General features: G+C 39.1%; 2 protein-coding genes across 2 annotated transcripts in view; both read left to right on the plus strand.

The window, feature by feature from the left end:
* Window positions 1–339: 339 nt before the first annotated feature.
* Window positions 340–8,795, plus strand: jpt2 (Jupiter microtubule associated homolog 2). The gene is made up of 5 exons (XM_053614864.1): window positions 340–540; window positions 1,976–2,127; window positions 4,253–4,398; window positions 6,255–6,297; window positions 8,117–8,795. Exons 1-5 carry the CDS (start codon window positions 485–487, stop codon window positions 8,344–8,346), a joined length of 627 nt encoding a protein of 208 aa, XP_053470839.1. The 5' UTR covers window positions 340–484; the 3' UTR covers window positions 8,347–8,795.
* A 4,839-nt stretch (window positions 8,796–13,634) lies between these two features.
* Window positions 13,635–25,560, plus strand: part of mapk8ip3 (mitogen-activated protein kinase 8 interacting protein 3) — a 53,351-nt gene continuing 41,425 nt past the window's right edge. Inside the window, exons 1-2 of the mRNA XM_053614875.1 lie at window positions 13,635–14,018; window positions 14,111–14,893. Of these exons, the coding sequence (XP_053470850.1) occupies window positions 14,588–14,893 (306 nt within the window). The 5' untranslated portion in view covers window positions 13,635–14,018; window positions 14,111–14,587. The remainder of the gene's footprint in view (window positions 14,019–14,110; window positions 14,894–25,560) is intronic.

Genomic DNA, 25,560 nt, shown 5'->3' on the forward strand with positions numbered 1-25,560 from the left:
AAACCAACTTTATTCCAGTAAAAAATATGATAAATATATATATAATGTTAGTAGTGCTTTTTTTAATATATATATATATATATATATATATATATATATATATATATATATATTATTTATTTATTATTTTTTTTAATTTTATACACCGTCTTTCACTTTTGCAGTACCGTACTGGTGAAGTAGGGCGGAAGAAACCGTTCATTCAATCAGCAACCAAATCTGGTTTGACGTACAAATCATCTTAACCAATAGGATACGGCTTAGCTGTGATTGATTAGCACGGGAACCAATTAAAAACCAGAACAGTTCTGGAACTCTATTTTGACTTCAAAACACGTGTCCCGTCCTCCTGGGCGTGGCCAGCAGCTTTCTAACGCTTTTTGTGTGGCTAACTTGTGAGCGCTGCACTACTATACCGCCGGGTTCCGCATAGCGGATTAGTGGAGAGACTTTGAGCTGTTCTTGCAGGAAGAAATACGCGACAATGACTTCGACAAACACTTTCCAGGGCCTTGAGGACGGTGCAAAACCGAGTTCGAGGTATAATCAGCTCTCCTTGTGGTTAATTCTGAGTGCGTTAGCTGAACTAGCTTAGCTTATCGGTGATAAATCCCGAACAGGAACTTGGCTAGTTAAGCTAGCTAACTTTGGTTTAGCTTTCTGTCCGCCAAGTAATATAATGACTTAGCACGTAAGAAAAGCTCAAAGATAGCTGAAATGTAAAGGCAGCATTTAAAACGTCTGATTAATAACAATTTATACTTGTATCAAGACGATTTAGTAAAGATTTAGCGATTGTGCTGCTTAAAGGGAAGTGGTACAATCCGCTTTCTTTATAATTAGCACCCAACTAACTGTCTCTTTTAATTTATTACCACCAAGACAATTATATATAGATATACATACAGCTTAAATACACAAAATAGTTCAACAAATACATAAACGGACGCTTTACAGTGGTCAAATCTAAGATTTTGTAATGTATAGGTTACTTGTTTTGTTGCTATGCTGTATATTGATTTTTGTGCGACACACACGTGCTGATCAGTGTTCAATACAAACAAGAGCACTGATTGATCTAAAATTGAGGCAGAGTGAGCGTTGTGTACGAACTCTAAAATAAATCCTATTGACAAGAGGTCAGAAACAATTTGTTGACATGTGCAACTTTTCTTTTTTTTGTCTCGCACTACTGCCCTTCTTTACCGCTTTTCTCAAAGCTGCAGTGACGCGTTTTGAACGCAAGGGGGCGTTTAAATATGCAAATATATCATGAAACGTTATTTAAACAATTATAACGCGACGTTGTTGAATTCTCGATTCTGATTGGTCGAAATGTGTTGATTAGTTCTGCCTGCTTTAAAGTAAAGCGCAGGATTATATTAATGCAATGTTCTAATATGTTTCTGTAGCAATCCACATAATCTAATAAACTAATTTAACAACAGATGTATAATTGTTGATTTGAATATAGATGCTTTCTATAAGGAGATGTTTATTTACTGTTTGGGCATCTATGTTGTCAGGGGAGCTATGGGAGAGTGTTCAGTAGCGATGACTTTGTGTTTTCCGGTTTCTTAGTAACATAACAAGCTTGTCTTATACACTGCAAAGACAGGTTGTTAAGAGAAGGATTGTTTGTCTCATGGGCAATCCACTACGTTTAACGTAACTGTAAGTGGATAAAAAGTATGTGTTTACTGATAAATGAAAAATTGTAATGGCAGACAAATTGTTAAGAGAATTCTTGTTTAAGAGGAATAAAACTCTTCAGGATGTGCTTTTGGTGGAAAATAATTAACTTCAGTATTGGCCACCTCACTCCATTCTGTCGTGGATTATGTTCCTATAACAGCGCAACCTTTTTAATAAATGTTCCAGGGCCCATGTGTGTATACTGGGTGATGGACTGGTTTTGTTGGAGGTTTTGTATATATCATATTAATTGAATAATAGCACCGGTGTGTGTTCACAGGGTTTTGCGACCTCCCGGTGGAGGCAGCAGCAACATATTCGGTGGCTATGAGGACGATGGTGGTGCTTCGAGACGGCCAAACAAGATGGCCTCCACGATTTTCAGCCCTCCAGAGGAGTCTCAAGGCGGCCCCAAACGCTCCAACCCTCCAGGTATAAACGTATGGTGTACAAACGCGCTCTCTTTCCCTGCTTTTTTGAGTCACTGGTGTAAAATCCTCACCACACTGTAATCAGGCTGTGTGTGTGTGTATGTGTGTGTGTATGGCTGTGTGTGTGTGTGTGTGTGTGTGTGTGTGTGTAACTTTCCTTTCTCACTCTCCGGTCTGTCCTTCTCAACAAGCAGCAGGTTTGAGTCACTGCTTTAATCCCTGGAGGTCACAGCCAAGCTTGTTATTCCCAGTCCCAGTGATCTTGTCAATTTGGGTCAAGGGTTGTATGAGGAAACTATGAGGCATTTCTTTTATGGCTCACCATTGCATAAATTTCCCAATACTATTGATCTGAAGTTTCAAGAGTTCTTTAGATCAACCATGTGACCTGACTGATAACAAACACGAACTGTGCAACGGTTTAGTTTTTCGCTTCAAGTGGTTCTCTTGTAAGCACTTAGGCCTCTCTTCTCTGATTGGCTGTCAGCCTGGGGAATGTTCTAGAAGAGTCTATGCTGATGTTAGCATGTATGCACCCTTAGGGATGAGGCATGGAATTCAGACGTCTCTCTGACACTCAAACAGCTCATGTGTGTGATTTAGTTGTTGGATAGAAGCACTGTAATATGATTAGTTTTACAAACTAATCATAAAGTTTTTGTTTAAGTACAGGAACTTTGTAAGAATATAGCGCTATGACCTATTTTAATATTGAGAGACGTGTGTGTAGTTTTACAACTCTTTCTTCATACCAATTAGACAATTAGCCTTCGTCCCAATTTGCATATTTATACTGTGTATTAAGTGTGTACACTTTTTGTGAAGAAAAAGTACATCCTTTTGAGTGTGTATTAAGAGTATGTAAGTACTGGGACATAAACACGTCATGTAACGGAAGAGAACGTCGTTGTCTAGTTGCGCACACCGTTACCGCAAACACACTCCTCATCGCATTTCAGCTTTTCTTCATTCATTATTCCTCGTATAATTTATACTATATTATTTAATTTACTATTCCCTTGTTATTTTCCTACATTTCATTTACACCGCTCTAAAATGTGTCGGATCCACACTTTGAAAATCTACCAGAAAGAGTAGACCATCCGGGTATCTTTGGGATACGCATTTCAACACACTACGATTTGGGATGCACTAAATCTAATCTCGGATGTTATTTAGTACGGATAGTAGGCGAATTGGGACGCAGGCTTAGTGTGTTGAGTTTCACAGATTCCTTGACATGTTTAAATTAAGATAATGATGGAAAAAAGTTTGAAAAATGAGAGTGTACTTTCTTTTCTGAATGTGATACAGCGTAGGTGGGAACTCCTTTAATACTGTTTAAAAAGCGTCTCAGGGAAATTCCTCAAGAAATCATTTGAGAAAATACCAAGAATACATTTCTGGAAATTCTATGCAGAAAGGGCTTTTGAATACTTTGAATATATTAAAAAAAAAAATTAAAAAATTATTTACTTTGCATTTTTTTTATCACAACATAATTCCCATAATTCCATTTGTGTTACTCCAGAGTTTATGATTTTATTATTATTCTAAAATGTGGTGGGGGTGGGGTGTGGGGAATAATAAAAATAAAGGATGAGTGTGTCTAAACGTTTGACCGGTAGTATACACACACTTCTTCCTGATCATTTTTAAACGTGCCGAATGTCGTAGTCTGGCAACTTCAGCTGGAGACAGAGAAGGTCATGAAATGACTCTGACTTCCACTATTAGTTCTATTTATAATTATTTTGTTGACTTATAGTCTTGTGCTTTGGATACATGGCTTGTTGCAGGATAAACCCACATCTCATAAATTGTAATAAAATTAAGCAGACCTCTGCTGTTTTTCATTCTACTCAGGAAACAATGGCAGGTTTCACTTTTTTTTTCCACTCGGTTTCACATTCCAGTATAAACACAGCAAGTTCTGTAGTTAGTGTTAATTATTTATAGTAAACAGCAGATCCAGTATGATTGAGTGTTATGTATTGGAGTGCATTATAATACAATAAATTGATATGTAAATGTCTAAGTAGTGATTGTAGTGTTTTTATATGCTTGCTGTATGAATATACTCTAGGACTGTTTAAATGAAAGTCTAAGTTCTCTCCGTCTCAAAGGTGGAAAGAGCAGTGGGATTTTCGCCGAGCCCCAGGCTTCTTCCCCGAGACGTCAGCCCTTGCCTCCGAGTGGAGCAGCTAACAACATCTTCGGAGGGCAGGACTCAAACCTGCCTACGGTTAAAAGTCATCCCAACAAACCAAAGGTGTGTTAATATTTAAAATGGATACAGTGGATGTTATTCATCAAAACCTATTCATCAGACGTTTGGCATGTCTGTAGAATCAAACGTTTATCTGGTCAAAGTGCATGTAACTGAGCACAGCATTTTATTCACCATATAAAACTGTTTCATTTGCACTTAAATAATCAAACATCAATAATATAAATAACTATAAACAGAGCTCACAGAACTACCCGCAGGTCATGTTGGAAACAGTTCAGGTTTCTATCTGTAGCTCACCTCCATAAGTCATTCATTGGTCTTCAGTAACTGATTCATCCTGGTCAGAGTCGCACTGTATCCAGAGTCGGTCCCAGGAATGCTGGGCGTGAAGTGGGAATACACCCTGGAATGAGAAACCAGTCCATTCCAGCAGTTCAATAACTGTATTTTGTATTTGCAGGAACCTCAAAAAAAAAATCACCTCTCAGCTTTCTACTTTCCTGCAATCATGATAACTGTAGTCTCCTGAATGCTTTCCTCTTATTGGCTAACTGTCTCAACCCCTGCATACAATGGTGCTTGAAAGCTTGTTAACCGTTTAAATGCATAAATATGACCTAAAATATCATTAGATTCTCACACTAAAGTCCTAAAAGTAGATAAAGAGAACCCAATTAAACAAATATTCTACTTGGTCATTTATTTATTGACGAATGATCTAACATTACACATCTGTGAGTGGCAAAAGTATGTGAACCTTTGCTTTCAGTATCTGGTGTGAGCCCCTCGTGTTTTCTTTTCTCTAAACATAACCCTTCTCATTTAAACAAAAAATAAATAAAATTTTGGTCTCATCCATCCACAAAACATTTCTCCAATAGCCTTCTGGCTTGTCCACGTGATCTTTAGCAAACTGCAGAAGGGCAGCAATGTTCTGTTTGGAGAGCAGTGACTTTCTCCTTACAACCCTGCTACGAACACCATTGCTGTTCAATGTTCTCCTGATGGTAGACTCGTGAACATTAAAATTAGCCAATGTGAGAGAGGCCTTTAGTTGCTTAGAAGTTACCCTGGGTTCCTGTGACCTCGCGGACTACTACACAACTTGCTCTTGGAGTGATCTTTGTTGGTCGATCACTCCTAGGAAGGGTAACAGCGGTCTTAAATTTCCTCTGATTGTGGATTTGTGGAGTCCAAACTCTCTTTAGAGATGGTTTTGTAACCTTTTCCGGCCTGATGAGCATCAACAACTCAACTTTTTCCTCAAAAATCTTTGTTCATGCCATGATGCGCTTCCACAAACAAGATCAGACTTTGATAGATTTCTCTTCTTTAAATAAAACGGGGTGTTCTCACACACCCGATTGCCATCCCATTAATCCTAGAGGTTCACATACTTTTGCCACTCACAGATATGTAATATTAGATCATTTTCCTCAATAAATAAATGACTAAGTATAATATTTTTGGCTCATTTGTTTAATTGGGTTCTCTTTATCTGCTTTTATGACTTGTTGTGTTTTAGGTTATATTTATGCAGGTATATATAGAAAATTCTATTCACAAACTTTCAAGCAGAACTGTATATTGGAGCGTTTCCATGTAAAGTGAATGTTTTGAAGGTAAATTGGGGCATGTCTTTTTTTTATAAAAATGATGTATGTAAATAAGGGGTAAGTAGATGAGGGCTTGATGATGCCGATTCCTCCTTTGAGCTCAAATCAACCCTTGAATCCAAAGCATATTTGTCTCGTGCCGTCCAGTGTGTTTGTTTTTATGCATCATTGCTGGATGAGGGCCATTATGTTTTTGTAACATCATTTAAAAACCCGTAGAACAGAAGGAAATTAAATGGCTTTTGCTCTTACTGATGAGTTCTTCTTAACTTTTTACAGGACAACATAAGTTTGGGTTCAGCTGTTACAGTTGCAGCACCAGGTAAGGAATCACCACAGATGTACAGAATTAAAAACCTCAAACCCTTTTTTTTCCATTTGTCATTTATAAGTTTTCTTAAACAAATACACCAGTGTGTTTTTTTTTTTTTTTTTTTTTTTTCCCCCAGTCTAATCTCTATCTACAGCATGAGTAGTGTTTCTGCAATTCTCTGTAAAGAACAAACGTCTGGTAACACAAATCCTTCACAATGAAAGTAAAATGGCAGGTGTTGAATCCAGTTAATAAATGTTTAAAATGTGAAAAAACCAACATGGAGAACAAAGTGCAATAGAAAATGTTAGTCTCGTTAAGCCGAGTACGCACTACACAACATTTGAGAATCTCGGTTGCTAACCCTTTCACACGACATGACTTGAATCGCTTGTGATCATTTGTTTGGTGTTGTAGGGGTGTGCGCATTACAGATGAGTCTCAAACTGCACAATTGTTCACATGAAGAGATCCCTGTCAAATCATGTCTGATCCCTAAATCCCATTTTATTGCGATAGTTGCAAGATCATGTGTCAATATTTTGGAAACAAGAGCTAAGAGAAAATGTGGAGGAAATATTGTTTGGGGATACACATGCCAGTCCATCCAGGATTTTGTGATCGCAAAATCAAGCAAACTCTGCAATGTTCAGAGGGACTAGCAATTTTTCTAAGTCGACGCAGATTTCGGCCAAAGCCCTCTTCGATTCACGTGCGTCGAACACGAGTACAGCTAAACGGTCTCATTTACCGACAAACATCACTGTGAAAGAGCGTGCAAAACAATTTTGCACAGTCGAGTAGTTTTGCGCCAACTTGAGTATTTTTCCACAAAAAAACTTCCCATTACATCGCACATTTTGAAAAAAGCCGCAGCAAAATCAAGCATTCACAACGATCATTAAAATAAAACTCTGTGAAATCCTGTACAGACTGACAGACATCGAGAATCGTCTGTTCTGCAAACAGAACCGACAGTACAGTGCAGAAAGTTAGCTCTTTTTTTATACTGTGCATCGGCAGGAATAACGTTAATTTCTAATTTTGGTGTTCTTAAAACCAATTTGGGCTCGACATGTCAAAGGATTTTTTAAATAGAAGCAGCATTCTTGTGCATGATTACATTTTGCCCTCGCCCTCCCACACAAATATCTGGATGATAAACTGGTTTCACGGAGCTGCAGTGTTTGGGAGCGTGAATTTGATTTTCTCTCATTGGCCGTTTCTCATCAGTGTTCTTTCAACTCGTCACAGAGGGGTTCGCACTAGGGATTCATCACCGAGAAAATCAAACGTGCTTGAAAATATCAAGCGTCTCTGCTACCGCTCACAGACTGAGAAAATCGTGTCACATGAGTGTACAGCGAGTAGTCGCTGAGCCACAAAATTAGTTTTAGACTTGGAGATCTGGGCTTATATCATGAAGTGTGAACTGAATACGAGGAGATTTATGATCTGAAATTGAAATATGGTTAAATATAACAATTTGGCATCCCACTACATTCAGTCAAGTCACACTAGCAGCTCTTCTTGATTTTATGCCTCTTCAAACAAATTCCTCAGCTCCAGAGTTAAAACAATCTTTATTTAGTCTTACTAAGTCTAATCTAGATAAATCAGCACAAAAACATGTCCTGGCCAGCCCGTTTCCTGTAAAAGCGGCCTAGACGGCTTTTCTGTTCTCAGCGCATGAACACACGCGTGTGAGCTACAGCTGCAGTACAGTAGACAGAGTTTGGAGAATATTTCCTTAATTCAGAGGTTTAGTCTATTCACATAAAGTACAAGAAAAGCATGGTTTTAGTTTTAGTTTTTATTTCTGTCTCAGCACCTCAGCCAAAGGAGCCAGTGGAAGTGAAGAAGGAGGTTGTAGTCACTCCTCAGGCGACCCCCCAAAAAGAAGCTCCCCCTCCTGAACCCGTAGCCAGTCAGGATGCTGAGCCGTCCTCCAAACAACCATCGGAGAAGGACCACGAGCCGCGCCTCGGACCTCGGCCACGCTCACACAACAGAGTGCTCAACCCGCCTGGTGGAAAATCCAGCGTGGTCTTCTACTGACCAGTGCTGTGTTTTTTGTTTTTTCCTCTCTCTCTCAATCTCACTCTGTTCTGTCTTATTAACACTGCTACTTTAGTTTTTTTTAATCATTTACGTTCTTCATGGTCTGTTATTTTCTTTGTTTTTTTTCCCCCCTCCATATTCCTATTAGTTTTCCCTCTTGCACTTTCTAATTCATTCCTTAAACAACCCTCTTCCCTGCTAACTGACGGTTTGAGTAACGGTTGCGCTCAATCAATCAAATGGTTCATCAATCACACTTGGAGGTTGATTGTTTTATGTGAATGTGCTCTCTGAATTTGATATTGTATAGAATACAAGTCTGATGATGGAAATGTAATGCGTGTGTGCGCGCAACGGTAAACTGGAACCATTGTCTTAGTAATGGCGCATGTATGTATGTATCCCAGTCCGAGTGAGTTCTCATGCAGCGGTTCACAATCCCCGTCCCAGTGCTCAAGCTTCGCTGCATGCTGCTCAGCCCGGTGTGTTAGAGCGTAGAAAACACAAAACCAGCAATAAGTCCTGAGGACTGAAGTTTTGTTCTAGCGTAGCTCTGAAACTCCAATGTAATCAGCTCCATGATGACTTCTTCGTTTCCCTCCTTTTCATTGGAGATTGCAATGCCATTGGGTTCTCAAACAGTATAGGGATGTAGGATCTGTTAACATCATCCCTTCTGTTACACCATGGGCTTAGGAACACGCACTGTTTGAGGAGATGCAGCCCAACACTACCAAAATGATTGTACTCCAATAACTAGTTCAAACCAAAAAATGCCCACACAGATGATTTGATTGTAACGCATACACATGTACAGTGGCACAAAAGGCTGACTTCAGAGTATGCTCATACTCAGCATGGATTCTTTATCAAAAATAAATTTGCATTTTTGTTAAATACAAACAAAATCTAAAGATATTTGGAACATCAGAAATATTCTCTTTCAAGAAAGTGCTCTGAATAGCCGGATGTTCTGATTTGTCATTTGTACCAAATACCAGTGTGTTATGTTTTCACACTTGAATCTGTTTTTCCTTCCTACACCACCAGCTGCTGGTTTAAATGAAAACTGCAGCAGGGATGCAGATGGTGGCACACGTTTGTGTGAAAGTGTGTTTCTCACATGCTGATGGAAGCACTGCCCCAAGTGCCTGTGTGTTTGAACGGCAATGTCACAGAAAACTGTGTTACAATAAACATCTATTTTGATGATTCATACAATTGTTTGGTTTGGTTTGGTTATGAATTCTTGTCATCTTCCTCTTCTCTGCATTTTCTCTTATGTCTAAACCACTGAGAACTCTCAATGGTGCTCCATTTTATCCCTTATGAGGAAACCATTTGAGGTTCTCTGAAAAGCTATAAACCTTTAACCAGTCAGTCAGAGTGAGCAAGCATGAGTTCCCCGTGTACACACGATTAGTTTTCAGTTTTAGTTTCTTCAATTTTTATGCCTCTGCCACCACAAGAACAAGTGCTTGAAGGTTTGTAGGATTTATATGGAATTATCTTCATAACCAGCAGATCTTCAAACTGGTTAGATTTTGGATTTGATCCAAGCAAGGTCAAATGTCTGAAATAGTTTTTCTTCAATAACTTCCCTGTTTGTCATACACAAATGATGCATGTTCATACTCAGAAACTCGAAGCCCATTTTCTGGCTACTTGCGATACAAATTTTTGACAGTGGTCTTGATGTTTTATCCCCATCAAAGTTGTTAAAGAGAACAGGTTCCTCTGTATTAACTTCGATAGTAAGCTGTCTTTTATCCCTCATATTAAATTATTGAAAAAAAGAAATGTTGTAAAGCTATGAACATTTTAAACGTTTGATCCAAAACCAAATGGGGAGCAGACAGAACATCACCAATTCAAAGTTTATATGTGGAAGCCAACAAACCTTCCTTGGAAATCAGACACCTAAATCTGGCCCTACACTATGCAACCAAACGGAAAACAAATAAATAAATAAATAAATAAATAAAACAACTCAACATCCAATACTATATGAAAGAAAACCAAGTCCCATTCGGACTACGTATAAAAACCCATCTGAAGAATCTGAAAGTGGATTTAAACATTATGGAGCAGTCACGTTTTTTGCGAAATCCCCTCATGGGATCTGAAAAAGACCCAAATTCATCTGGAATTAACAAGAAACCAAAAATCAAAAACTCATCCGAATGAGTATTACCAACAGTTCCTGGATATAATAGCAGTGTTCCCACAACATATCCCAATATACACCGATGGATCCAAATCTGGAAATCAAGTGGCAGCAGCCTTTGCAACAAGTCAACTGTGTCAAGGCATATGCATCCCTGACCAAGGTTCAGTTTTTACTGCAGAGACAAATGCTTTATTACTAGCACTGAAGTTCATTAAGATTCTTCCACAGAAATCCATTTTAATGATGACTGATTCCAAATCATGTCTGGAAGTGTTGGAATCTATAAAAACCTATAACGCAACAATCGTGAAGATTTTAAACCAACTGAATTTTAGTATTATGTTCTGCTAGGTACCTGGCCAAAGAAGCATTATTCTCAGAACCAGTAAAATGCTCTATTCTGTTCACAGACCTAAAACCAACATTAAACGTATACACTAAAAACAAATGGCAGTCAGAAAGGGATCCATGTTTAAACAACAAATTACGGGAAATAAATCCTGTTGTTTGGACAAGACACATATTCCTTTTTAATAATTGCTGGGATCAAGTCACTTACACTCGATGTTGGATAGGACACGCAAGGCTCAAACACCAGTTTTTACTCTCTGGAGAAAATTCACCAAAGTGCCCATCCTGTCACAACCTTCTACACACTTGACGAACCTGTATTATTCTGTTGACACTTTTGAAAAGGTTTTTAGCCAAGTAAATCCAAACTTAGTTTTAAGGTTTTTAGGAAAAATTCATCTTAAACACCTTTTTTAGTTTTACTTTTGAAAAACTAAACTGGCTCTCACCATGAATATAGCCATAGAAGCTGGCATGGTGTTAAAAAGGAAAGGAAAGGATGAATATTTGTAGGGTTAACATGGAATTATCATTCGTACCAGTGAAAAAACTTACTGGATTTTGGAATTGATCCAAACTGGGTCAGGGTCACAGCAAGGTCAAATATCTGAAATATTTGGGTATTTCAGACATACAAATTAGTAACAAGAAGGACTAGATTTTTTGGTGGCGAATGTATCCCCGTTGATGCCACTGGTAACAAGTTCTACTTGTTTGTAAACGCAATATTTCACTCATTTATCATTGATCATCTTGACAGAATCTTTGACTTTCAAAACACTTTTTGGGGATAATTTATTAACTATCCTGGATTAATCTGATTGGACAAGAGGCGTTCCAAGAGATCCATTCATTGTCTGTACCGCTTATCCAACACAGGGTCGAGGGGAGCCTGGAAACCATCGCAGAGCACAATCGCACACACTCACAAGCCCGTTCACACACTACGGACAATTTAGAGATGCCAATCGGTGTACAACGCATGACTGTGGACTGGGGGAGGAAACCAGAGTACCCAGAGGAAACCCCCAAAGCACGGGGAGAACTCTGCACACAGGGTAGAGACAGGAGTCGAAGACCCAACCCTGGAGGTGCGAGGCAAACATGATAACCACTAAGCCATGGTGCTTAATAGGGTGCTTAATATGCTCAAGGGGATGAATAATTCTAGATTTGACTATATATGAATTCATGCTGCTGGATTGATTAGAATTTACCGGAATAAAAACTGGAGGCCAAAATAATGCATTAGTTTATTCTAAATTCCCTCCACATCTTTTGTCATGTTATTTTCTTGTATTATCCTACATTCAATAAGTCATTAATCATGACATCATAACTCATTATAACACGAAAACAGCATACAAGCAAACAATTATTCATTATGCATTATTCATTACTTAAAAAGGAGGTTTGGCATCATAATCACACGCCATTCACATCCCAATATGTCATATTCATGCAACTGTTTAAAATTATTCCCTGAGCCATCACTGTAATGTATGGAAACCTATTTCAGCTACACTGAAAAAAGGAAATATGTGGTCAGTCAAATTTAAAAGAACATATTACAGCGCTGTGAAAAGGTCCTCTGTAATGATTTCTTTTGTTTTTGTGTACATCTCATACTAAATAGGTTTAGATCTTCAAACAAAATACAACGTAAACAAAGACAACCTGAGTAAACACACAATACAGTTTTTATTTATTTATTTTATTGAGGAAAAAAAAAAAAGTTATCCAACACCTATCACCCATGTAAAAAACTAACTGTCCCCTCATACTTAAAATCTGTTTGCGCCACCTGTTTGCGCTCTTTTGAGACTTCCTGGATGAGTCATTGCTGTGCTCTTGGAGGAATTTTAGAAGGTACACCACTACTGTGCCGAGTTTTTCCATTTGGAGATGATGACTCTCACTGTGGTTCTTTGGAGTCCCAGAGCCTTTGAAATAGCTTTGTAACATTTCCCAGACTGATGTATTTCAATCACCTTTTTCCTAATAATTTCTGGAATTTCTTTCACCTTTGGCATAGTGTGGTACCGCATAAGACCTTTTTACCAACTTCACGCTGTTGATAAAGTTCTATGTAAGTGTTGATTTGATTGAACAGGGTTTGCAGTAATCAGGCTGTGTCTAGTCCAGCTGAACCCCATTATGAATGCAGTTTCATAGATTTGGGGAATTAGTAACTATACAGGAGCAAATACATTTTCACACAGGTCTAGTTGGTATTGGATAACTTTTTTTACTTAAATAAACAACATTGTCATTTAAAAACTGTATTTTGTGTTTACTCAGACTGCCTTTGTTTAATTTCTGAAACAATTTAGTATGAGATACACACAAAAACAAGAAATCAGGAAATTTTTCACAGCACTATACATACACAGGACAGAGGTATGATTCGAACCCAGAACTCTGGCGGTGCGAGGCAAACATGCTAACCACTAAATATGAAATTAAACTGATTGAAGCATGTATGGCATGACAGTGCAGTGGTACCAGGGTTCGATCCTGAGCCTGGCTGAGCAGGCAGGGTTCAATTTGATACGTGATCAAATGCATGAAAACAAATTGTAACCCAGTTCAATCACATGGACCCGATATACACATTTAATACAGCAAAATCAGTAAGCTTTACCTCCAGTGCAGTTAGAAATAACAATATATTTTCTTTATTTTTGGCAGCAGTAGCTAGTATTGACGTTTAGAGAGAATGAGTCGGAATTTTTCAGATTTTGAGCGGTCAAATAGGTGAACATTTTTAAGAAAATAAGTTTGAAAAAAAAAAACAAATCGACAAACTGCTGCTGCCAAAAACAATGTTATACAAATGTTATGCTTTATGGTTTTTCCTTTTATTTTCTTGGGCTTCCATAGTGCCCATAATCTCACCGCCGCACGAGCTCCACGCAGACGCGGTGGCACCACCCGCGCCGTGACGTCACCCCATTTGACGCGCCCTCCTCCGCGCAGCTTGCACGCGACTCTCCCAGTACCGGGAGAGAACGAATGGGAAGCAGCGTCACCGCCCCACGTTAACAAACACCGCACCGACCGTGCATGCCAAAAACCCCCGAATGTGCCGCTATGCTTTATAGACACTACAACCGGGCATCGAACCGCGGGCAGCTGACATCCGCCTGTATGTATATGTAAACGATTTGTTTACGTTTTATTTATTTATTTAGCTCCTTATTTGTTTTTTTTTCTCTCTCTCTCTCTCTCTCGGCGCAGTAATGGCCGCGGAGAGGCAGGTGCAGCGTCGCGGATGTTTGTGCGCGTGATGTGACGGATTCCGCCCGCGCGCTGGGATGGGACACACCGAACCGAAGCCAGATCTTTCCGGTGATGAGGGTTTACACCGAGGCGTAGGGGTGAGGTTTTAATCTCGCCAGCTGAGGGGCCTCCTCTGACGTAGCGGCATACGGACTAAACAAACAATCCGCGCGGCCGAGATCTCATCGTGACACTGCGGCGCATCCTGATGCATTTTCACATCATCATCATCACCATGGAGTATTGATGTGGCAGCGCGTGCACCTGATGACGCCCCTGTAAATTAACCCCCCCGCCCCCCTTCCTCCTCCTCGCGTCTGGATGTAAAAATAATCCCACTCGCATTATTTGTGAATCGGTTATTTATTTATTTATTTACTTGCGTCCCCTGCGTTAAAAACAAACAAACAAACAAACAACAGTAACATCGCCAAGATGATGGAGCTGCCGCTGGACGAGGTCGTCTACCAGGACGACTACGGCTCGGTGTCCGTGATGTCGGAGCGCGTGTCCGGCCTGGCCAACAGCATCTACCGCGAGTTCGAGCGCCTCATTCGCAGCTACGACGAGGAGGTGGTGAAAGAGCTCATGCCGCTCGTGGTGAACGTGTTGGAGAACCTGGACGCCGTGCTCACCGAGAACCAGGAGCATGAGGTGGAGCTCGAGCTGCTCAAGGAGGACAACGAGCAGCTTATCACACAGTACGAGCGAGAGAAGGCGCTGCGCAAGCAGGCCGAGGAGGTGAGCGCGCATGCGCGGCCCCGGTGTGACAAAACAGAACAATACTGTATAACCAACAATATGATCTCAAGCCCTATTCTTTATTGACTAATAGATGTGGCTGGGTCAGAGGTCACTGGACCTGAATGAAAGGCTTGGAGGAAAATCTATTTTAAACTACACACTCTAAGAAAAATAAACACTAAACTGTAGCTTTCCTTGTCACTAGGGTGGTACCCTCAGGGGACATCTTTTGTATTTTATAGTGTATGTCTAATACATGGTAATATGAATAGAGTATACCTTTAATATGATTTAAATACATAATTTGACCTTCAGAAGCACTTTTGGATCTTTAATAAGGTTTTCGAGAAAGATTTTGAATTTACACTACATCCAAATTTCCAAGTACAAACCATCAGTGACAAGGAAAGGTAGTTTTTGTTTCCTGAGAGTACATGCCTTTTCTTCTTGCTTTAAATGTAGTCGACCAACCAAAACCTCTAGAGTTTAATATCTATTTATTCGTTTGGCATCATGGGGGGGGGGGGGGTTGTGATGATGGGGACTGTGATGGGATACAATCAAAGTAGTTAAGAAATAATGGCTAAACAGTGGTTCTCAGACAGTCCCAGGATTTGATCTCACAACTTTATGATCACTAGAACCTTAACCGTTAAGCCACATCTGCCCCTTGAAACCTTATCCTTATGACCACCAGTTAGCATAACACAACGTGCATGCCAAATTCATCATGCATTTGCCTCAAATAACACGTTTCTTTATATACAATTTTAGAAATAGCTCAAATCCCTAAGGCCATCCGAAGTTCCAAAACCCTACCATTATAATTTGTACTGGTTATGCAAGATAATTTTTATTTCCTTTTATCAATAATACAGTGCATAAACTACATTGCCAAGTTTGTTTGAGATTTCATGTGATTTGAGGTGTGTGTGTAATGACATTGACATGCTGTTTGTAGGATGCTAGTTGTTGTTTATTGAGATTCCAATAGCTGTTTACTATATTTGCCGTATTGCAAAGTTGGAAACATGTTTTGGCGGATTAAATACATTTGAACGAAGTGAAAAAAAAATGTTTAGACAAGATTTTTATCATCAGAAATTTCAATTTATCCAAAATCTTTATGCTTCCTAAAATGTTTGAATTTATAAACTGTTACCAATATTTACTTAGATATGCACACTAATTCTGATATTTATTTTCAACCACTATCAAGTTTGTTTTGTCAGCCCCGTTACTGTTATTCTGCTGGAATCTGGGTCCTTAAGGGTTATCTTGCTCTAGCAAAATGATCTCAGAGGAAGCATAACTTTTATGAACTGTAATAATGTTGTAAAAGACTCCCTCTCCTTTACTTAAGCAAGATCATCTTTCGAACCACAAGAATTGCACAATTCGTATGTAAACACACGCATAGACACTCTAACACATCAGATTTTTCCTTGCACTCCACTGAGCAACTCCAGCTGATTTCATGGAAATATGTAACAAGATGACTCTGAATTGTATTATTTCTTATTTTGACCATTTCTGAATTTAAAAAAATGATCATATTTTATAAATACGTTGGGGGTTGGCCAACTTATTTATAAGTACGCTGTCAAAACGCATGTTTGAGAGTGAGAGAAGACAGAATGCAAATCAGCCCTTGTATATCTATTGTTTTAGACACTGAGTATTGATGGGCGGTTTACCAGGAGGTTACAAATGAGAAACCAGAGAAGACAGTTTAAAAAAAAAAAAAAAAAAAAATCTAATTTCTATTATAGTAGTGTATCCATCTTAATATACAACTGACATTTCCATAAAAAGATTTGCGAGCTATTTATGGGAATGACCTAGGAATCATATGTAAAAAATAAATAAACAGGTTTAGGCTTTAATCTAGTTTTATTGCCTATAAAATTCTTTCACACCTAAAACTTAAGAAACCATAAATATATTTATTCAAAATGGCATGGAAATGTTTTTAATCTTGACTAGCTTGACTAACTAAGGAGCTAGTTGCCATAAGATGTCCAAAACCTCAGTAAGCAATTTCCTCACACAGTGAATGTCAGGTTTTGATCACGTTGTTGGATAGTTACATGTCATAGAGAAATGGACATAAGCCTAATTTATATGTGGCAGCAGCACAATGCATAAGATCATGCATATACAAGTCAAGAGCTTCAGTTAATGTTCACATCAAATATCAGAATGGGGGAAAAGGTGTGATCTCTGTGAGTTTAACCGTGGTATGGTTGTTGGTGCCAGATGGGCTGGTTTGAGTATTTCAGAAACTGCTGATCACCTGGGATTTTCCACACACAACAGTCTCTAGAGTTTACACAGAATGGTACAGAAAACAAAACATCGAGTGAGTGACAGTTCTGTGAGTGGAAACGCCTTGTTCAGAGGTCAGAGGAAAATGGCCAGATTGGTTTGAGCATCCAGGAAGGAGATAGCAACTCATATAATCACTCTTTACAACCGTGGTGAGCAGAAAAGCATCCCAGCATGCACAAAACATTGAACCTTGAGGTGGATGAGCTCCAACAGCAGAAGATCTCATCAGGTTTAACTCCTGTCAGCCAAGAACAAGTCTCTGAGGCTATCATGGGCACAGACCAATTGAAACTGGACAGTGGAAGATTAGAAAAAAAAAATCACCTAGTCCTTTTCCACCTCAAGGTTTGATGTGTTGTGCATTCTGAGATGCTTTTCAGCTCACCACGGTTGTAAAGAGTGCTTATTTGAGTTACTACAGACGTCCTGTCAGCTCAGACCAGTCTGGTCATACTCCTCTGATCTCTCTCATCAACAAGGTGTTTTTTTATGTTTCGCACCATTTTGTGTAAACAGTCTAGACTCTAGAGACTGGTGTGTGTGTGTGTGTGTGTGTATGTGTGTGTGTGTGAAAATCCCAGGAGATCAGCAGTTTCTGAAATACTCAAACCAGCCCATTTGGCACCAACATCCATGCCATGGTTAAAAGTTAATCACATTTCCCCCCCACAACGCAATGAATGTGCAAGTGTATAGGTGTTCCTATTAAAGTATATATATATATGATGACTTGCACAGGAGCATCACAAACTATTATTTATATATATATATATATATATATATATATATATATATATATATATATAAATAATAGTTTGTGATGCTCCTGTGCAAGTCATCATTACAATTATGCTGGTATAATCCAGCTGCCTGTTCTGCATTAACACAGCCGTTAGGTCGATTACTTAGTTACTACTTCGATTAGTGTTACTCTACTCACTTTAAAAAAAGAATCTTTCACAAATAGGTTTCTTTCTAAATAATCTCTCTCTCTCTCTCTCTCTCTCTCTCTCTCTCTTACACACACTACTCCACATTCCCTCTCCACACTGCACTAACCATGCCGTCATTGTGTGCATCTGGCACTAAAGCAGGCACTGCCAGACTGACCAAGCAGCTGCTGAAAAATCAGATGGCTTTAAAACCTTCACACAAAGCCTCTGCAGTGTTATCGCAAAACACTGGCACTGCCAAGACCCCCTCCACATGCTGCCACTGTGTCACACCCAGTGCTCCATGGCAGCTCAGTGGCTCAGAAGGAATTAGAAAGATGTTGGAGAAATCACAAGTAACGACATAACATTAGAAATGCAAGTGTAGCTGAGTGTGCTGAGGATTAAATATCACCTGTGTAGTAAACTCAAAGTTTAGGAGGTGATTTATGATAGTAGGATTGAGAAGTCACCGAAGACCTATTTGGTTCAAAGTATTACACTGATGATAGAATACAACTAAAAGTAGTAAAAATCCAGTTACTTCAAAATCCTTGCTTACAAAGGTCTGGATAAGCAAATAACATGAGTGCATGGTGACAACAGTTTTATAACTAACCGTTAGTGATTAGTTATTGGCTATAATTAACACGTGACAAGTTAGTTACACACTTTCACTCATCATGCTACTACTTTTGACTAACGGCATGAACTCTGCACAGATAAGATACATCTATTTTGAATGTGACGCAGGGAGAATAATGATAATCACATATACATTACAGCGAAATTCTTTTTTTCGCATACCCTAACATGTCAGGAAGCTGGGGTCAGAGTACAGGGTCAGCCATGATACTGAGAGATTGTTAAGGGCCCTTGCTCAAGGGACCAACAGTGGCAGTGTGACAGTGCTGGGGCTTGAACCCCCAACCTTCTGATCAGTAACCCAGAGCCTTAACCGCCAGGCCCCCTGCCAAACAATAAATGCATACATCAGTGTTTAGCTGGGCTGGATTATCCAATGGGCATTATGGGCACGGGCCCATGTGCACTTGGGGCCCAAGCGAGGGGAAGAAAAAAATGTTTATTTTCTTTTTATTTAAATTATTTTTTTTTTACATTGCTGAAAACGGAGGGCAATGTCTGGGTGGGCCACACAAGATTTCAAAAAATGCATGCCACTTACCGTCTGCAGTGGTGTAGGCCGTAGAGAGCGTGGCACCTGAAAGTAGCTTTTGACACGTTCGAATCCGCCTTTTGCCGAACTCGCTCTTCTCCCATTTCCCATCACATATCAGATCAGAAAGGCATTTATTTTCAATAAAAATGAAGAAAACATTTGAAAAGTGGAAATAATGTGCCTAACGACTGATAATAAACGATTAATAATAAATAATAAAGTGTTTCTCAGTTAGGGGTAAGTGTAGGGAGGGCTTTATTGTCCCAATAAGGTGGCATCTATTTAATAATTTTCATAAATATAGTCATAACATTCATAAACCTTGTGCCCTTGGGCCTCTGAATTCTTAATCCGGGCCTGGTGTTTAGGGATGTTTCTGTGTTTAGGGATGTTTCATCTGTGATACGTTTGCATTTGGAGTGCTTTGGTAAAGCATTTTGATTTTCGTTGTTTTTTAAACCAGAAAACAGCGAATCCACAAAAAGGATTCAGTGATATGACTGGGAATAAAACACATCAGGGCCTGTTGGTACAGGAAATTAATCAGCGACTGGTTAGTGTGATGCAGGCCACCATGAAGCGAGTTAATGTTATCACCCTAAAGTTTATTATTTTTCCATACCAGCACATTCCAAGGTGTTTTATTCCACTTATACCATAGCAGTTCAGCTACAAATACATTTTATTTTTTATTAATTAAAGAAAATCACATCATACTTTTTTTTTTTACCCATTTATAGTTACATTTAATGTTGTGGAATGTCCACAAAGTGCTTATTTGTAATTACTTACATTATAACAGCTATAAACAGCTGTTCTCTCACCACCATTTCTTTTTTCCTCTCTGAAGTTAATAAGACACAAAAAAGTGCATCCTGTTTGCTTTAGCAGGATACCGGAAAGTTCTCTGTCCTAAAGAGTCTCTTTGTAAGATTATGAAGAGTGCTTTGTAACATTCTTACAAAGCATTGACACTGGAGATCCCTTCCAGAAATCCTAAATAAATGTTTCCTCGCAGAAAACGTCAACATATCAATAATTCCACACTTTAAATCCAGTCATGTGAGGCGTTCACCATACAGATCCCTCTGTAAGCGGTAACTATAGAAAGAATAACATATTAGAATAGGCAAATGAATGTAAATGATGATTTAATGGATGAATAATGGATTAGAAACAAATTTTAACCCTAAGCCTGTATCAAAACGTCTGTAAGGCAATGACTGTAAATATATATTTAGTCTAGTGTGTCCAAATGTTTTGACTGGCAGTGTATTATCACAAAAGGCCAGCATGCTTTCCTCGTAACTCCGGAGTTGGGGGTTTGATTCCCGCCTCCACCCTGTGTGCGTGGAGTTTGCATGTTCTCCCCGTGCTTCAGGGGTTTTCCTCTGGGTACTCTGGTTTTCTCCCCCAGTCCAAAGACATGCGCTGTAGGCTGATTGGCATCTCTAAATTGTCCATAGTGTGTGAATGGGTATGTGAGTGTGTGTGTGATTGTGCCCTGCAATTGGTTGGCAGCCCATCCAGGTTGTCCCCTGCCTTGTGCCCCGAGTTCCCTGGGATAGGCTCCAGGCTTCCCGCAACCCTGTATAGGATAAGTGGTACAGAAAATTGATGACTGGATGGATATTGTGCAGACCGATACATCCCTTAAATGTTTTTATTATAGTAATAATGAGTCTTTATTGGTCACATATACATTACAGCACAGTGAAATTCTTTTTTCTTTTCATATCCTAGCATGTTAGGTTTGCAGGTTGAGTTTTAATGTGCATGCTTGCCAGCCTCACAGACAAGCACAGCAAAATTGAAGTTTTCCTGTAAATAAGCTGAATGTTGCTACACATATACTGGTTATTTATAGAATTCTTAAACATTATTATAGTCTATACGTTTTTGCGACTGCAGGAGAAGTAGGACTGCTGGGTCATCCAGGTTGCTTTTTTTCTGCAGTAAGACAAAAGAGCAGTCTAACCCAGGCCAGGAGGTGTTTTTTTTGGATCTAAAGTATAGAGAACATGTAGCTGTGGGTGCAGAGTATTTTTGGATGCAGGTTGCAGACAGAGAAGGGTCTAATGCATGAATAACAGCTTTGAGTTACAAACATTACAATTTGTAAGGATGTATGTGGAGCATACGGTGGAGAATTTGCTCCTAATTTCAAAATCAGAAGATGGTTGATTTTTTTTAATGGCGCATATATTGTTTTAACATCTGGGCACGCGTGTTTGGTGTTGTGTTTTGGGTGTAGAGGACAGCAGTGAGAGAAGGATGGGTGGAGAAGGAGATTACGGGTAATCAATAACCCACAACAGGAGCCTGGCGCTGAAACCCGATGCTCTTAGTATGAGAAAGAAGGAAATAACAGGGAGGGGGGGAAGGGATGGAAAGAGTCAGAAATGCAGGGATGCAGAGAGGAGTAGAGGGTTAGACAGTAGACAGCATTCTCTGGTTTCTTCTCCTGCGGGATTATGACAGCAGTCTATATTGGACACAATGAGGACGGCTGCTGCTGAATACGTCAGACTGATCTTTCAAACACTGCCATGCATCGATCTGTATGATATTATCCCGAATCATAGTCGAATCATAAGTGTAATTACTATTATAATACTGAAGAACAACAAAAACTAATTGATAGCGTTCAAAATCGAGTGTGTACATCATTTGTCATGTGGACAGGCTTCAAATTTACACTTACATTCTTTCCCTGCCATTGAAGTTCGATTTTGTTTGTACACTTCACAAAGCAGTCATAAAGCAACTTTGAGATCTAGATCCCTAATGAGCAAGCCGGAGGTGACAGTGGCAACGAAAAACTCCATGAAATAACACGAGGAAGAAACCTTGAGAGGAATCAGTATCAAAGGGAAACTTTTCTAGGCGACATTGATTATTGGAATTTTGCAAATCATTACAGTATAAAGGTGTAGAAGAGTAAAGGCAAACAGTATGTTTATACACAGTAGTGTTTATGATTACAGCGGCAGTTCTTGGGTACAAATGTATCCAGGTGTGATTATTCACTAAAACAAGAGTGAGACTTGGGTGTAAACTGTTTTTGGGAATCGCAAATCTTTAGGGTATCTGTGTGGGACCATGGACACCTGACCATCGTACCCATATGTGGTTCTTCCCCAAACTTTTGCCACAAAGTTGTAAGTGCACAATTGTATACGATATTTTGGTATACTGTAGCATTAAGAATTCCTCTTTACTGGAACTAAGTGGCCCAAACCTGTTCCAGCATGACAAAGCAAGGTCTGTGGAGACATGGTTTGCCAAGGTTGGAGTGGAAGAACTCGAGTGGCATGCATAGAGCCCTGACCTCAACCCCACTGAACACCTTTGGGATGATTCCTCACTTGACATCAGTGCCTGCCCTCACTAATGCTCTTGTGGCTGAATGAGCACAAATCCCCACAGCCACACTCCACAATCTAGTGGAACCCCAGAACAGTTGAGGTTATGTTCAAAATGCATAGAAATAATCTCATATGGGTGTGAAGGTCAGGTGTCCACAAACATTTGGCCATATAGTGCACGTCTGTGGACTTTGATGGAATGTAGAGTATTACAAAGCTGTGTTTGTATGTAGGAGGCTTTGGGGGCCTCAAGAAATCACCTGACTTCTTAAAATCTAGACTATATTATAAACAACTTGTCAAATCTCTCTATATGTATCTGTAAAAATCTGTGTAGACATTAATTAGAATAGCACTGTACCAAACACTTAGTGTGTGTATATGTGTGTGTGTATGTGTGTGTGTATATATATATATATATATAATATATATAATATAAGAAGGATATACACAGCACTGTTTTTCAATTCATGAAACTGATTGGTCAGAAGGTGTTGATTTTAGAACAGCAGTTCTGTCAGCTACAAGGGTGTATAGGTGTGGGTGTGTGTGTGTGTGTGTGTGAGAGCAGCATGGAATGAGGATTACTGATTTCAGTAGTTTCACAGTGGTTCAGTTGCACTACTGCAGAAAGAACCTATTGTGTGCCACTAAAACTCCCACAGTTCCAAGTCAACATGCACACTCATCGTTTGTGTGTGAGTGTGAGTGTGTGTGTGTGTGTGTGTGTTTGTGAGATATTTCCAGATGGATATATTTTGACTAAAACCCTTCTGTTCTCTTCAACCTCTATCTTTCCTTTAGATTGACAATGATATTTTGCACACACACACACTGCAGTGTTACTCACACTGATCATACTGCAGGTAGCTCAGATATCTCTTGCATGCGCGCGCACACACACACACACACACACACACACACACACACACACACACACACACACACACAAACACTTTGCGTAGAAAAAAGGCGATCTCACATTGGTTTATCTCACAGGGAATGTAGATGCATATGCACAGTACAATGAAATTCTTCTCTTTACATATCCTAGCCTGGAGTTCAGGGTCAGTCATGGTATGATGCCTATGGAGCAGTAGGGGTTAAGAGGCTTGCTAATTGGCCTAAAATATGGCAGCTTGGCAGTGCCGGGATTTGAACTCATAATCTTTGGAATGTGAGTCTCAAATTTGGGGACATAGAAATAGTTACCCATCTATGTCATATTGCTTAATTACACATCATAACAAATTGCTACTACAAATTCTTTGGTATGTTCAGTTTTTTTATATATATATATATTTACTATATAAAGGTTAATCAGTCTGTACAGGAGTTTGTTTTGTGATTGTTGAGGCCAAAAATGCTTGAATTTGCTGCGGCATTTTTCAGAATTTGCGATGCAATTTGCAGAGTTTTTTTGCAATCGCACAAAATACTTTTGCATGTTCTTTCGCAGTGACACTCATCTTGCAATATACATTATTTTATATATATATATATATATATATATATATATATATATATATATATATATATATATATATATATATAAAATAGGCGGGAATATATATTCATATACGTATATGAATCAAAGTGGGCTTTGACTGAATGTTGTGATGATGTCACATGACACATCTTGGCCCAGATCTGTGGAAAATCTTCAGTAATTTTTTGACAAATTGCAAGCTCCTTTGAATATTGTGGAATTTGCGTGATTTTGCATTCATTTCTGCGATCGCAAAATCGCTAAATCCTGGAGGGACTGTTTAATGTCCACCTGTAACCATTTGTTTATACATAAGGATTACAATATTATAAATAATTAAATGTGTAGTACATAGCAGGGGCCATCAACTGGCAGTCCTGACACAGACCCAGCAAAGTATTTCAGCAGAATGAAATGATTACTCAAACAATACTGTAGCAGAGGCTATAAATGTATGAAAGACGAGTGTTTGTACTCTAAACCTGAATCAGCTCGGCTTCTGGAGCAGATCCTCTGTATCAGCTTATCCAATCACTTACATTTATGTAAATTATTTAGCTGAATTCAGCTCATCTAACCAAAGACTAGCTACAGGGCAATTAGTTATTAGGTCAGAAATGGTAGTGTCTTAGATAGTAGATTTTTCTCTCTCTGGTCTGATTAGGGAACTGAAGACATGGTTTGTTTTAAATGAAAAAGTAGATGACAAAAACAGAAGGTTTAAAGATGATTGGAAAGAGAGGTAAGTGTTTAGTCTCTCAGCATCACATTCAAAACCAATGTTCCTCATCTCTTCTTGATGCGTGTCAAAAGTTGTAACATGATGCGTCACCACAAAACAAAACATAACCACTTTAGTCTTATTTATAGCCATAAACAAATCATAAATGTTTATACATTATAGGGGCTAAAGTATGTGGACGCCTGACCTTAAACCCCATATGTGGTTCTTCTCTAAATTTTTGCCACAAAGTTGGAGGCACATGATTGTCTAGGATGTCTTTATATGCTGTGGCATTATGATTTATGATTATGATTTCCCGTCACCAGAACTAAGAGACCCAAAACTGTTCCAGCATGACAATGCCCCTGTGCACAAAGCCAGCTCCATAAAGACATGGTTTGTCAAGGTTGGTTTGGAAGCACTCGAGTGGCCTGCACAGAGCCCTGACCTCAACCCCACTGAACACCTTTGGGATGACTTTGGGAATGCCGACTTGCCCAACATCAATGCCCGACCTCACTAATGAATCCTTACATTGGCTTCCCATCAGGTTTCGACTTGATTGTAAAATTCTCATGCTTACATATAAAGTTCTGCATGTATGGCTCTCCAGTATTTGTCTAAGCTCTTAACACTATAC

This window comes from Ictalurus furcatus, chromosome 2 (genome assembly GCF_023375685.1).
Source record: "Ictalurus furcatus strain D&B chromosome 2, Billie_1.0, whole genome shotgun sequence".
NCBI classification, from domain to species: Eukaryota; Metazoa; Chordata; class Actinopteri; order Siluriformes; family Ictaluridae; genus Ictalurus; species Ictalurus furcatus.

Bases quoted from the DNA above. Each gene is read 5' to 3' on its own strand.
- jpt2 (XM_053614864.1), top strand. From the start codon at position 485: ATGACTTCGACAAACACTTTCCAGGGCCTTGAGGACGGTGCAAAACCG. The intron at 541-1,975 runs GTATAATCAGCT...GTGTGTTCACAG, and splicing joins GGTGCAAAACCGAGTTCGAG to GGTTTTGCGACCTCCCGGTG. The intron at 6,298-8,116 runs GTAAGGAATCAC...TTTCTGTCTCAG, and splicing joins TGTTACAGTTGCAGCACCAG to CACCTCAGCCAAAGGAGCCA.